This window comes from Propithecus coquereli, unplaced genomic scaffold (genome assembly GCF_000956105.1).
Source record: "Propithecus coquereli isolate 6110/MARCELLA unplaced genomic scaffold, Pcoq_1.0 Scaffold48, whole genome shotgun sequence".
Classification (NCBI taxonomy): Eukaryota; Metazoa; Chordata; class Mammalia; order Primates; family Indriidae; genus Propithecus; species Propithecus coquereli.
Window position 1 is genome coordinate 6,465,237 of NW_012150618.1, and position 13,925 is coordinate 6,479,161.

General features: G+C 34.1%; 1 protein-coding gene across 1 annotated transcript in view; it reads right to left on the reverse strand.

The window, feature by feature from the left end:
* The window catches only part of UTRN (utrophin), a 522,534-nt gene that overhangs the window by 411,446 nt on the left and 97,163 nt on the right, over positions 1–13,925 (reverse strand). The window contains exons 31-36 of the mRNA XM_012655520.1: positions 12,744–12,914; positions 7,578–7,757; positions 5,098–5,226; positions 4,620–4,790; positions 2,307–2,468; positions 1,774–1,911 (exon numbers count right to left, since the gene is read on the reverse strand). Coding sequence (XP_012510974.1) covers positions 1,774–1,911; positions 2,307–2,468; positions 4,620–4,790; positions 5,098–5,226; positions 7,578–7,757; positions 12,744–12,914 — 951 coding nt within the window. The remainder of the gene's footprint in view (positions 1–1,773; positions 1,912–2,306; positions 2,469–4,619; positions 4,791–5,097; positions 5,227–7,577; positions 7,758–12,743; positions 12,915–13,925) is intronic.

Sequence of the window (13,925 nt, forward strand, 5' to 3'; positions counted from 1 at the left end):
TCTGATTTGGGACCCAAAGATGAGTAAGATATGGACTGAATCCTGGAAAAAGTACTAGGGCAAAAAGAGACTTTAAAAAGTAAGAATAAAGCAAAATCTATAACGTGATCTGATAGATATTAGAAATAAAAATGGAGCTGAGTCTTAAAAGATGGTGTATTTTTCAGGTGAAATAAAAAGATAAATCCCGCTCCAGGGTATGGGGATAAAATCAGCAAGATCCCAGAGGTGTCAGGGCATGTGATGTGTTTAGGGAAATGTACAGAAACTCAGCGTAGCTATGCTACACGGGCGGTGACAACAAATCAAAGAGGAGGTGGCGGGGGTCAGAACGAACCCTTGGTATGTCCTTATATTGACAAACCTTGCACTTCAAGCTCTTTCTGTTTTTTGCAATATTTTTAGGTGAAGGAATGACATGATGAGCCATGACCTCTGGGGGAATAATTCAGAGAAAGATGGTAGAGTAAGAAAAACTGGACATTTGAAAACCACTTTGGAACATATTTGTAATAACTCATGACAGAAAACCGTAAGTTTGAATTAAAGAAAGGATAGTGAACTAAGAGAAGTTAGGTCACTTTCCCACGGACATAAAACAAGCAACTGGTAGAGCTATATATAACCTCAGGTCAGACCTGTACCTTGCTTCACTCAGACCAATGCTTTTAATCCCTACTCGATGTGGGATGAGGAACAAGAGAGGTGAGGAACAAGAAGTAGTTGAGGATGATGTTGAGGTTTCTACCTTGAGAGAATGAATGGCTATCTTTTAAAGTACAGTATGCATCACTTAACAATGAGACACGTTCTGAGAACTTTGTCTTTTTGCAATTTTGTTGTGGGAACATCATGGAATATGCTTACACAAATCTAGATGGAATAGCTTCCCACACACCTCGGCTAAATGGTATGGCCTTTTGCTCCTAGGCTACAAATCTGTACAGCACATTACTGAACTGAATACTGTAGGCAACTGTAACACAGTGGTAAGTATTTGTGTATCTAAACATATCTAAACATAGAAGAAATACAGTAAAAATATGGTATTATAATCTCATGGGAAAACCACTGTATATGCAGTCTGCTGTTGACCCAAATGTCCTTATGCAGCTCATGACTGTAATTAACTAAGAGAGGGAATGAAGTAAGAGACACAGGTTGGAGAGGGAGGGAGACAGCAAGTTCAGGTTAGAACATATCACAAGGCTGAAGTACATAGAGACATCCAATAGGTAGCAAGCCAAGAGAATAGAATCTACTCAGTTTCTAAAATCACCAAATAAAACTGGCTCTAGAAGGAATTACCAAAGAACAGACCCCTGGTGAACACCAGCATACTTAAAATACAGCTGAAAAGATTGCCATTTAAAAGGCAGCTGGTAGTGTGACTTTTTCTAGAAAAAGTTTAACATAGTGTACGAGTTCCACTTATTTATTTATTTGTAAACTAGAAATATTTTTGACGTGGCAAAAACCTCTACATATAAAATACAGAATTGAAGGAGGAAGTTACTTCTGAAAGGGATAGATCTCTTTTAGGCTTAACCTATAAGCAGAAATCTAAAAGAGTCAATAAGGTTTTATGTTTCTATTTTCTTTGAGTCCTGCTCCATCCAAAATAATAAACATATCTAGTAATACATACTAGAAAGGAGGAGATAATATTCCAACTGGTTTGTTTTAAACTGTCCCTGACGCAACAACACACATTAGAAAGGCAAGGGCCGAGTAAGTTATTTAAATACAACAGAGACTCTCCCATTATAATACCTTAATTTTGTTGTATCTTGTATGCAAAAGTAATAACTGCAAACGGATCTTTTCTTTTTTGTTATCCTCCATAGGCTGATGTAACATTTGTTCTCCTCTTTGTAGAACTTCCTCAATCTGGGCTCTCTCCTCATCCACCTGAATGTTTAAATGGGAAAAAATTTACTCAAAAGAAAAATGTGGTGTCACTATCAGTTCCCAAGAAGGAGAACTAACCTACAAAGTTCTGAATGACCAAAAAATTTGTTTTTCTTAAAATACTTTAGATTTGAAGTTAAAATATCTCAACGCAAATTTAACAGAAGTTAGATAATACTGAAGATTACCTTCAGTCAGAAAGCGTGTCTATTTTTTCTTAATTATTACATAAATCACTTGGCAAATCTTACACTGATACACATCAGAAAGTCACATTTGGATCTCTTTCATTATGTTTGGCAGATTATTACGGGTAAATGTTATTGATGTAAAAATATAATTAACAGAGAAGAAAAATGAGAACACCATGGTTTTGACAGTCTCTTTGAACCAACCTTTTCATCTTCATCGCTGGATTCTAAGTGTTTTTCCACAACTTTTAACATATTTTCTATGTCATTTTCTAATTTTTCCAACTCAGAGAAAGGCATATCAGCTTCAAATGTTTCAGTGGTGACCAAACGTTGGTAGGATAATGGTTCCTGATCAATTAGCAACTGTAGAAGGAAAAGAGTTCTCTGAAAATATATTTCCATCATTGACCAGAGAGATGGGGTGTCAAGAGAGGAACCAGCATTTATTCGAACTGACTTTAGTTTCCTTCTTCCACACAGCAGTGATTTTACCAATCTGGGCTTCTCTGAATTGCCCGTTTTCTCCAAACTCTGGCCAGGGATATAAAGGGGCATGCAAATGACCGTGGCTGCCTGGAGTGCCGTGTGGTGGATTCAGAGACCACATATATAGTGGAAAATACGGCCTTAATGCAGAAGCCATTCCTGCCATGGCCACGGAAAGGACACAGCCACAAAAAGGAAGAGCGGCCACCCAGCCCCCAGTGCAGGGCCACCCCGCAGGATATCTCTCCTTTTAAGTTTCCCAGTAGCATTCCCCTTGGATTTTGATACTCAAAATTTCAAAGACGTACCTATTTCTCAATACCATATTGTCACATAATGTCTATATAGAAAAACATCACATTTGTGTAACTAAAAATATGACAATTATAATAAAACTAAAGGCAGAAAAATAACACCCATGTTGGCTAAGTGTGGAAAAACTAGTATTCTCACACCCTGATTATGGAAGTGTAAGTTGGCACAAACTTCCTATTGGGCTATTTGGAAAATCTATTTAACAGTATTTATATGTATACAACTTTTCCAATGATTTCAAGGAATTCTAAAAATTGAATTTAAGGGCATATTAAGAGATGATCAAAAATATATGCATAAAAGGATTTTTAACAAATATAATATTTATAAAGGCACAATAAAGTAAAAAAAATAACATAGGAAATTGTAACAGACCATATACTGGAATATTCTACAACCATTAAAAATCATGTGAAAGAAGAAGACACAAAATAATATAAAAATGTTGATTTTTAATATCATGTACATATGAATAAGAATAGACATGTATTCCAAAATGTTTACTGAGGTTATTGATGGGGATGATGGTAATTGTTTCTTGTAATTCCTCACACCATATGTCTAAATTTTGTGCATTTTTTTTATACCCAGAAAAACCTCCCATAGAACTACGGAAAAGAATAAAATAAGCTGAGGTCAGAAGGCTAGGAGGTAAGGTCATGGTTAAGACAGGCAAAAGCTAAAGCAAGATTATTGTTTGTTTTCTTGAAGTTGAGAATTACCTAAGTATATTCATAGGTTATATGAAAGTTAACTTGGTCTACTATATCAGATATTTCAAATCAAAGCAGTTTAAATAATATTTACTTCCCGCAAAAAAGGGGATCCTTCCTCTTTGAAAGTTTCAACACACAACTCTCTAGAGACTGAATTAACTGAGCACTCAAAAAATGCCATCCTACAGGCAAGACTGATCCCTTGAAAACTCAGAATCGTATGTCAGAATGAATACCTGGTTTGAATGACCCCTAAGTCAGCTATGGTTTTTTATCCATAGAACCATCAAAATGTTTTCATCTTTTCAACTTAACATTTACTGAGCACCCACTACATCCCAGATCTTAAGACCACTACAATAAGAATTTTCCTTTCCTCATCTCATAAAACAAGGGTAAAAAGAGAGAATGAGAAGGATATACACAGACAGAGAGAAAAATTATACCATGGTAATATAAAAAACACTATTTAAAGGAAAGCTCTTATTTATTATCCTCTTAATTAAATTTATAAAGCTCCTTTTTAAATTTATAAAATCAGGTAGTAATGTAATGTACCTTTCTACATTACATCTGAAATGTCAAATTATCTGTAACTTTTAGATTTGTCAACATGTAAAACACAAAAAAACAAGTTCACAGTGTGTGTAGTGTGAACACATATATAAAGTATGACTATAAAATAATGGGTTTAATATTCATGCCTAGCTTTGCAATTAGTCTCATTATTTCATAACCAATTCTAACCTTCAACTGAGTCTTTAAAACCTTTTCTCAAATGTGTTATTTTCTTCAATACTAATTTCTTGTTTTCTCTCCTTCATATGCACAATCACAAATAAATCACAAATAAATAAGGACAAATGCTTCATTCAAAGAAATGGTGATTAAAATCATCTTAATTTAAAAATTCTTTGATGCATCTACTATATAATATCTATCATTTAGATTCATACTCTTAGGAAAAATGGTTTTCTATAAAAATATAATTACTCACTTTGGCACTTTTGATATGTTGAGACACCTTGTCAAAGTTCCTATTCAGTTCAGCTAATTTTGGTTCTACAAGCTCCCTGCTCGAGCTTCCACGTGCAGTCATCAAAATAATGGCTTGATCACGGACGTTTTCCACCTGGAGGTTGGCATCATCCAGCTCAGATATTAAACGCTAATTGTAAGAAAACACAAAATTATCTCATGGGAAAAATTGAAACCAAACATGGGTGTGTGCTTACTCAGAATTAGTTTAAACAAATATGTGGGATTTCTAGCAAGAGATTTCAGCACAATCAATCAGAAGAAAGAGATATTCACAAAAAACTCTTTGGCTATCTCAGTTTTGTCCTACCAAAATAAATGTTAATGAATCCACTGCATGGGAAGAACATGTGCCTAAGTAAACCGAGAGCATTCCACAAGAGAAAACACGACAACATTCCCCTCTCAAAAGCGTTAGTATCCTCCATGTTTGCTACCTTCACAATTTCTTCCCGTTTACTTGCTGGTTTTTTTTCAATTTCATCCAGTAGAGCTTCAGCTTGATAAAGCCAGGTACTTATGTGAGCCACATTTCCATCAAATATTTCCAACTGGTTCCGATGGTTCTACAAAGGAATTGATAAAATGTTCACATAATCACATGAAATATTTAAGACGATAATCTTAGAAGAGATTTAAAAGACCTTCAAAGAGCAAATTGCTAAATTTAAAGAAAGGATTCCACCTTTCTGCAGAGCTCTTCTTTAGTGAATAAATCTCATTCCTAAAAATGCACAGCTATGATTAAGTACTTTTTAAATTTATTTGATTTAGACCTAAGCACAATAAAAAGCTGAAAGTAGAATAAAAAGAGAAAGTTTCCTTTTCAGTTTCATTTCAAATTTATCCCTTATTTTTCATTCTTACATAACAACTGATTTCAATTGTCCCCTTCACTTGTACTTTAAGGAAGTAATAATATTTAAAAAATCAAAGTATGGATTGAATAAGAATCTGTATGCTCTGCTTAAAGGACAAAGTCTGTATCTCTTCATGTCAGTATCCCCAGCACTTAATATTACACCAAGGGCAACACACCTAACCTAATCATCTGTACCACGGGAAGGGCGGCGGGAGGAGGGGGGAGGAGGGTGGAGGGGACGGGTATTTGTATACACAAGGAGTGCAATGCGCACTACCCGAAGGATGGACATATTTGAAACACGGACTTGGGGGGTGGATCAAGGGCAACACCCGAAACCTAAACGTATGTACACCCATCATTTGCTGAAATAAAAAAAAAAAAAAAAAAGAAAAAAAAATATATTACACCTGGCACAGACTTTTAGTAAGAGTTCCTAAAGCAGGACGTAAAATGTGCTCAACAGAATAAATTTGAAAACAGCAGCAACAGTTAAGCAGATTATGAACTGGGAAAAGTTGCTGAGACTAAATCAAGAAGTCAGAAGTTGACCCAAAAGGGTAGGGGAGCTTATGATGAAATTAATATTCAGGAACTATATTTTATAAGATAAAGGAAACTAGAAAAAACTTAGAAGAAAGAAGTTTTAAGAAGGACATTATTAATCTATAATACGGACAAGTAGTTGAAAAAAGAAAATGTGAACTAATAAATGATATGAAAATAATTTCAACAGTGATCTGGATTCTAAGTAGGAAGAACTGACACACACTAGACTTATTTACCCTCTCAAGCAGGTAAATCCTATGCTCTAATAGGACGAAAAAGATATTGCTTGAAAGGAGAATTGGAAAGGTAGACTGAAGAATACAAAAGTAAGGGTCATGAGAATGTAAAATAAACCTAGTAATAGCAAAAATGAATATATAAAATATTTAACAACTCATTCTGTAAGCCAAAAATCTCATATTCATTATTATATTCAAAATTTAGCTCTGTTAGATATATACTTTTATTCCCATTTTTTATATATGGCTATTGAAGCCTAGTACTGCTGAGTAATTTAGCTAAGGTTATACAGATAGTAAGTCATGGACAGTGCTTAGAAATCTATGACAGATCAAGACCTAAGCCCATGATCTTCACTGCCCTACACATCCTGATTGATTTGAACAAATGCTCAAATACACCATAATTTATTTTTTCTGTCTATCCATTACCTAGTAATTCTATGAATTTGATAAAAGTACTATCTTAGGTATATCAGAATAAAAAAAAATTATAAATGACAATTCCCTCCACGGTAAGGGAGGGTGGGGTTGCCATGTATTTATCGTTAGTATAAGAAGGACAGAAAACCACCATAAAAATTAAATGGACAATATTTTCATGAGATAATTAACAGAGTGGTGGTATAACCAAAGACTAACATACACACAGTATTTAATGATTATTGTAATCATAATAATATCTAAAATTGTTTTACATATAGCTATTTAAGAGCACTATATATTTTCAGTCACAAAATCATCACAAAAACTGCATGAGGTCAAAATTATTAATAATGCCCATTTTACAGACAAGAAAACTCAGGCTTAGAAAGCGTTTAAGTAACTTGACCAACGTCACCCAACCAGTAGTCAAACTTTTTACACAGGCCATCAGATGCTAGAAACTGTGCTCTTAACTAGTACATCACTCTTAAACATTATAAAGGTTATATATAAAAATAGCTCATGAAAATTTAGTATGAAAATTAAATACAACATGAAATCATTAACATGAAACAAATAAGGTCCATTTACTAAAATATTAAAGTACATATTTCTATGGATATCATGAATATTTTATTCTTTAATAGAAACATTGTAAACTCTTCCTAGTTATTGCCTTTTCAAAGAAAAAATAAAATGTAGTCTAATGAAACAAATTCAAAAGCAAAACATGACTGTGACGTATAGAAAATGGGATTTGAAATTTAATCAAAGCTATATTCATTTTATAATAATTAGAGAAGAGGAGATTTTTCATCACCCAATTTTTCTGGAAACGTACCATCAAGGTATTGCACCAATCCTCAGTCCACGTGCGAACGCGGCTCCACCCAGCGTTAAGGACACAGAGCCTCTCCTCTAAGATAGGCTCGCTGCCCTCAATCAAGTTCTGCAGGGCAGCACTACTCTCCGTGATGGTATTTAAATCAGCTTTTCTCTTTTCCAGATCCTTCAGAACATTCTAGAAAATAAAAATACCAAAACTCACTTGATCTTTCATAGCATTGTAAAAGTTTATACAACCTTAAATTTTTATAAACTTTTCTTCCACATACACACAGTAGTCCATGGCTCCCTAGATGATTTACAATATGGCAAAGGTTCACAAAACTCCCAAACTTACTAACATGGTGAAAGTTCTTAAGGTCTTAATTAAAATTGGAATGTTTAATTAAGCTAATATAATGAAGGTAACAAACTCAGGTGTGGAAAAGCAATTATTTCATTTATTTTAACCATAAATTCTATTTATTAAATACAAACACAAACACCAATTATCTTCATCGTAACTCTAGATGTAAAGAATCAGTTTCATTTTCAGTAACTATTAATACAAGCTGGCAAAGCAGAAGGATCCCGGACCTCAGAATTCTAAGAAATTCCTAATAAATTTATCTCCTAGATTATCACATGAATCTATTGATATGGACTGCATATACTTGCAAGGATTACATCCTAGAACTAGGTGACTTAACATATAATCTGTTGTATAAACACTACAAAACCATTTCATCTTAAGTAAATCATGAAAGAACTACCAAGTCTAAGCTTTGGTCTTATACCTGTAATATGCAAAGATAATACTCTGGATGGTATGATGATAACTGGATTCACACATTCGTAAGTTTGATCAGCCAAAGAATATAGTCACAGATTTATAGACAGTACAAGGTTCCAAAATTAAAACTACAAAGGTCTTTCAATCAAAAAGCAACATACAGGTATCTACCCTACTGCTACTACTGCTGTTGAACCTTTTTAAAACTGTTGCACCTTTTCAAATCAACATTGAAACCAGTCATTTCAAGGAGCTCAAGTTTATATTTAAACATCATTAAATCACATTTTAGAAAGCATAAAATTGCAAATTCACAAGTGAGTCAAGGTTTAAATATTCACTTGGCCATGTCAATTACTGGTATATTTATGAAGGCACTAAAATATTTCTTTCTAAAGTTCTTCTCCAACAGGCGGAAAAAAAATAAAGGATACCCACAGCCATGCTCCCTGTAGTTAAGACTCTTTGCACTCCTTCAGTGGTTATGTACTAATTGACTAGTCTTTAAGAAATATAAGAAATAATTAACTATAAGTAATTAAATTTAAATAGTATACACACTGTGTTAATAGATGTTATAATAAAGAAAAGTAATGCCTTAAAAATAATGATATTTAAGCTATGAATCAAAATACTATTTAAGTTCAGGGAGAAAAATGCAATTTAAGCTTTGCATTGAAAATAGATTTACATCATCTTTAAGTGCAACTACATTAAAATGTTGTGAAATATGCATATGCCTTAAATCTAAAAACACAATGTTGAAAAGATGGTGATTACGTTACATACTGATGTTTCATTTGATTTACTCTAATGAAGAGAATGTGCTGTGAATTTGTAATTTGTGTATATCACCTTCATTATTTCAGATCTGAAATAAGATTAAATGGAAATTTAAGAGAGTATTGTTCCAAAAGAGACAAACTTATCATTATTTTCAGCCTTTACCTAAAAAATGATGAGACTCGACTGAAAAAAACAATTGAATTTATGAATACACAAAGATGTCTGATTAAAAATCAAACATACAAAAATCAATACCACCTATGTACAAACTATAAGCATTTAGGAAAAAGAGAAAAGCATACTTTTGCACAGCAATAAAAATAAAATAAGTATGTTGGACAAAATTTCTTTGCATATATATAATGTTTGTGAAGAAAAGAATCAAAATCTGATGTAGAGATGTGAAAGAATTTGGAGGAAAATATGACACAACATGTTACTAAAAGACTTAATATAACAAAGATGTCAATTCTTTGCCAAACAAATCTATAACTTTAAGGCAATTCAAATCAAAATTTCCAACAGAATTTCTTTTAAGAATTTGAGAATAATAATTCTAAAGTTCTTATATGAGTATATACCAAAAAAGAAGCATAAAGACAAGGAACCCATTAGCTACAGTTAAAATACATTATAAAACATAAACAGGTGAAGAACTGGTACATTTTAAAGGGTACAATAAGTGGAGCAGAAAACAAGGAAAAGCAACAGGCAAATAAGAACACATGAATCTGGTGAGTGGATTAAGAAAATGTGGTATATATACACCGTGAAGTACTACTCAGCCATATAAAGGAATGAAATAAGGTCTTTTGCAGCAACTTAGATGAAACTGGAGACCATTATCCTAAGTGAAGTATCTCAGGAATGCACAAATAAACACCACATGTACTCTCTAATAATGGGGAGCTAATCAATGGGCACACATGGGCACAAAGAGATGTAAAAGGTCACTGGAAATCAAGAAAGGGGGAGGGGAGGGGAAAGGGAGAAGTGAAAACATCAGGTACAATGAACACTATTCAGGTGATGGGGACACTAAAAGCCCCGACTTAAGCATCATAAAAAGTACCCACGTAACAAAAACGTTTGTACCCCCTTAATATTTTGAAATAGAAAACAATATGAATTTGGCATGTCAAATCAGTGGCGACAAGATTATTTACTCAATAAATTGTGCTGAGATAACTGGTTAATTATTTGGAAAGGTTAAAACCCTTCCTCATGGAATACACCAAAATAAATTCCAGAAGGATTAAAGCATTAAAGGTAAGAAGATAAAACAATAAAGGAGCTAGAAAAAAACATAAATAAATAATGATATAACCTTGGAGTAAAGTTGGCCTTTCTAAGCACTAAAGGCAGAAATAATGAAGAAAAAATGGATTTTGTTTTTTAAAAAACACATACTAATAGTAGTTTAAAAAAAAAAAAAAACAGAAAAAAAAACTAAAAACAGAAAAGAAACTACAGTGGCAAAAAAAATTCTTTTGTAATCACATACAACACACTAAGTATTAATAAGCAGAACAGATAAAGAGCTCTAAATTAAAAGATCAATTTGGTGACATAAAAATAGAATTACAGGAAAAAGCAAATTTTTAAAAAGAGCTACAGATGACTTATAAATTTTTGGAAAATATCCTAATTAAATAACCAAAATATGATGTTTGTGTACTGTTCTCAAAGATGTGATTAAAACTAGCAACGAGAAATTCGCATTCGCGGATGGTTGAGTACAACGTTCCTGAAGGACAATTTCATAATATGTAAGACTTTAAAACAGATACATCATTTGACCAAATAATTTTAGGGCTAAGAATTTATCCTCAGCAAATAACTATGAATGCATGCTATGATTCAGTGACAAGTATATTCATCATAGTATTATATAAAATTGGTAATAATTTAAATGGAAATGAATTGAGAAATGAGCCAATAAAAAATAAAGTAAGAATGAAATACTGTGCGTATCTCTAATGTGCTATACAAAAACACTTATAGGTAAAGGAAAATGTTAAAGTTTTTTAAAGATGATCATGAAACACTAGATACAACATAATTATTTTTTAAATACATGCTTGTGCCTGTGCACATCCATACAGGCCTGGAAAAAATGACCACAGGCTATTCTTTGATTATAGGTGATTTTTGCTCCTGTCTTTCTTTGTATTACAATATGTGAATTTCATTCAATTAGCTTATGATTGATCTTACTAATAAGAAAATAATGGTTTTCAAAGTGTACTGTACAAAGAAGATAATATTTCCTTGAAAAACTTAAGTTTAACAAAAATGAAGTTTGGTGCCTTTGTTTTGCATTCACCTACAATACACCAATGACTTGCAACGCTCCTCCTTTCCCTCAAACATCCTTTTCTTCATCTTCTTTCCACTCACACTGCTCAAGGGCATGATCACACTTTTCATGAGCCATTTTCTAAACTGAGAACACTCTTTCCAGGGCCTAATATCTCAGCTGTCTCTCACTTGTCATCTCCACAGAGCGTGCAAAGTAGGCAGGAGTTGTGTCACCCCACGACTTCTAAGCACCTTCTCTTAGAGGCCCACGGCAAACACCTGTAGAGGATGTCAAAACTGATACTCGCGGCTTTATATAAATATCTGTCACAGTATTGATGTTATTTTCAACACTTCTCTCTAGCATACTTGCTTCTTTCTTAGGAAATAAATTTAAGAAAACAAAATTGCCATGGTAAAACAAGTCCTCCATGTTCCATCCAATTCCTTGTTCCAGTATCTCAGAAGAGAGAACTGGCAGATCAACTCCATAATCTCTGTAATTTCAAAGTAACTACAGGGCTACAGAAAACTCTCAGGCCAAGCACGGTGGCTCATGCCTGTAATCCTAGCATTTTAAGAGGCCGAGGCAGGAGGATTGCTTGAGGTCAGGAGTTCGAGATCAGCCTGAGCAAGAACGAGACCCAGTCTCAACAGAAAAACTAGAAAAATTAGCCAGGCGTGATAGTGCACACCTGTAGTTCCAGCTACTCGGGAGGCTGAGACAGAAGACCACTTGAGCCCAGGAGTTGGAGGTTGCAGCGAGCTATGATGATGCCTCTGTATCCTAGCCCAGGCAACAGAATGAGACCCAATCTCAAACACACACACACACACACAAAAAGAAAACTCTTGTATTGACTTTTCTTATTCTGTTCCTATGTTCTTTATATCTGTTCACTTGCAGTAGAAAGATTAGTTATTGGTTAAAAAGAAAAAGTTATTAAAGAAGAATTAAATTCAGCACAATACTTTATAAACACTTTTGAATACTCAAAAGATGCCACCAATTTTGGAAGTGGTTAATTATGATGTTTTCAAGTACTACATAAGCATAATGACTGCAAAGGCCTTGAGGAACCATATGAGTTTAATGCTTTTGGAATCAAGATAAAAACATGTCATCAAAATAGTTGTTTTAGAAATATTCTTCCGAGGACAAAGAGGAAAAAATGACGGAAAAAAAGAACAGGCTATGTTTAATATGAAATGGAGGGAAACAGAATCCGCCCAGATTGCTCTGAACCAATGCCACGGGTGACCCTGGCATCATGTTGGTGATTCATCTGAACTGCAACTTACTTTAGCCCAGGAAATTTCTGTATCCAGGTCACCAAGCAGACCTTCTGAAGTGGACTTCTGTACCAATTCAGTTTCAGTAACAGAAAGCCACTCCGAGAGAGAAGCAGCTTCTTTCTTCATTTTCCGGGCCAACTGGGATGCTCTTTCCAGATCCTGTTTTCCTTCTGTCACCTGAAAAGGAGAGAGACAGGGAGACAGAGGTTGAGATTAGGATAGGAATGAACATAAATAGGAAGGAGTCAGAATATTAACTAAAAATCCAAACTGATTCATAGCTAACCCCCATATATCACCTTTATCTCTAGCACCTTAAATCACTCCAAACTGGGCTTTCTGCAAGGAGACAACATACTGTAGTGGCTAAGTGTCAGCCCTGGGTTTTCATCTCAGCTCCACAATTTACTTCCTAAGTGACACTGGTAGAGGGATAACCCTCAAAAGATTGTAATGAGTAGTAACTGAGGGGAGCAGACATACATAGGTCTTGCTCCAGCTGCTGGAACAAAGTTCAGAAATCAATACATAGTATCGATTATAATTCTGAAGAGAAGATATCTTAGAAGCCTCTCAATGAAGGACTCTGCTTAAAAAATACATACATGCTGTATTATAGGGATTTGAGGGGAAAATAGCACTATTTTCACAATTATATATTTGAAAACTAAACAAATAAAATACAGTACATGAAGCAAAATGAACAGAACTAACATTACCAGGCTCTTAATATAGCTTCTGCGTTGTGTTAAGGAATCTTACATGTAATGCGATTATCACAAAAGCTTCTGTGATAAGCACTCTTCTTCCTACTTTACGAATAAGGAAAACGAAGCTCACAGAGACTAGGGTTAAGACCAGGGTGGCAAAGCCACCGGACTGAGCCCAGTCTGACTCTTTGCATTACATAACGATGCTCTCAAACCAAGAGCTACCATTCACAATGTACAGCTGAGATAACACTTTAAAGGATACCACAACACATACATAAGTTCTTAATTTTATGTGCACATATGTGCAGATAATAACATCTAAGTAGGAGAGTGACAAGTCATATATGAGATGAAATTTCCTTAGATGATATAAAATGATATAAAGACTGAATTTTGTTAATAAGTAACAAGAGATAACATTTCTCTTTTCTTGTTCCCTGTGTTTAATTTCACTCTTTCATAGTTAGAAGATTCA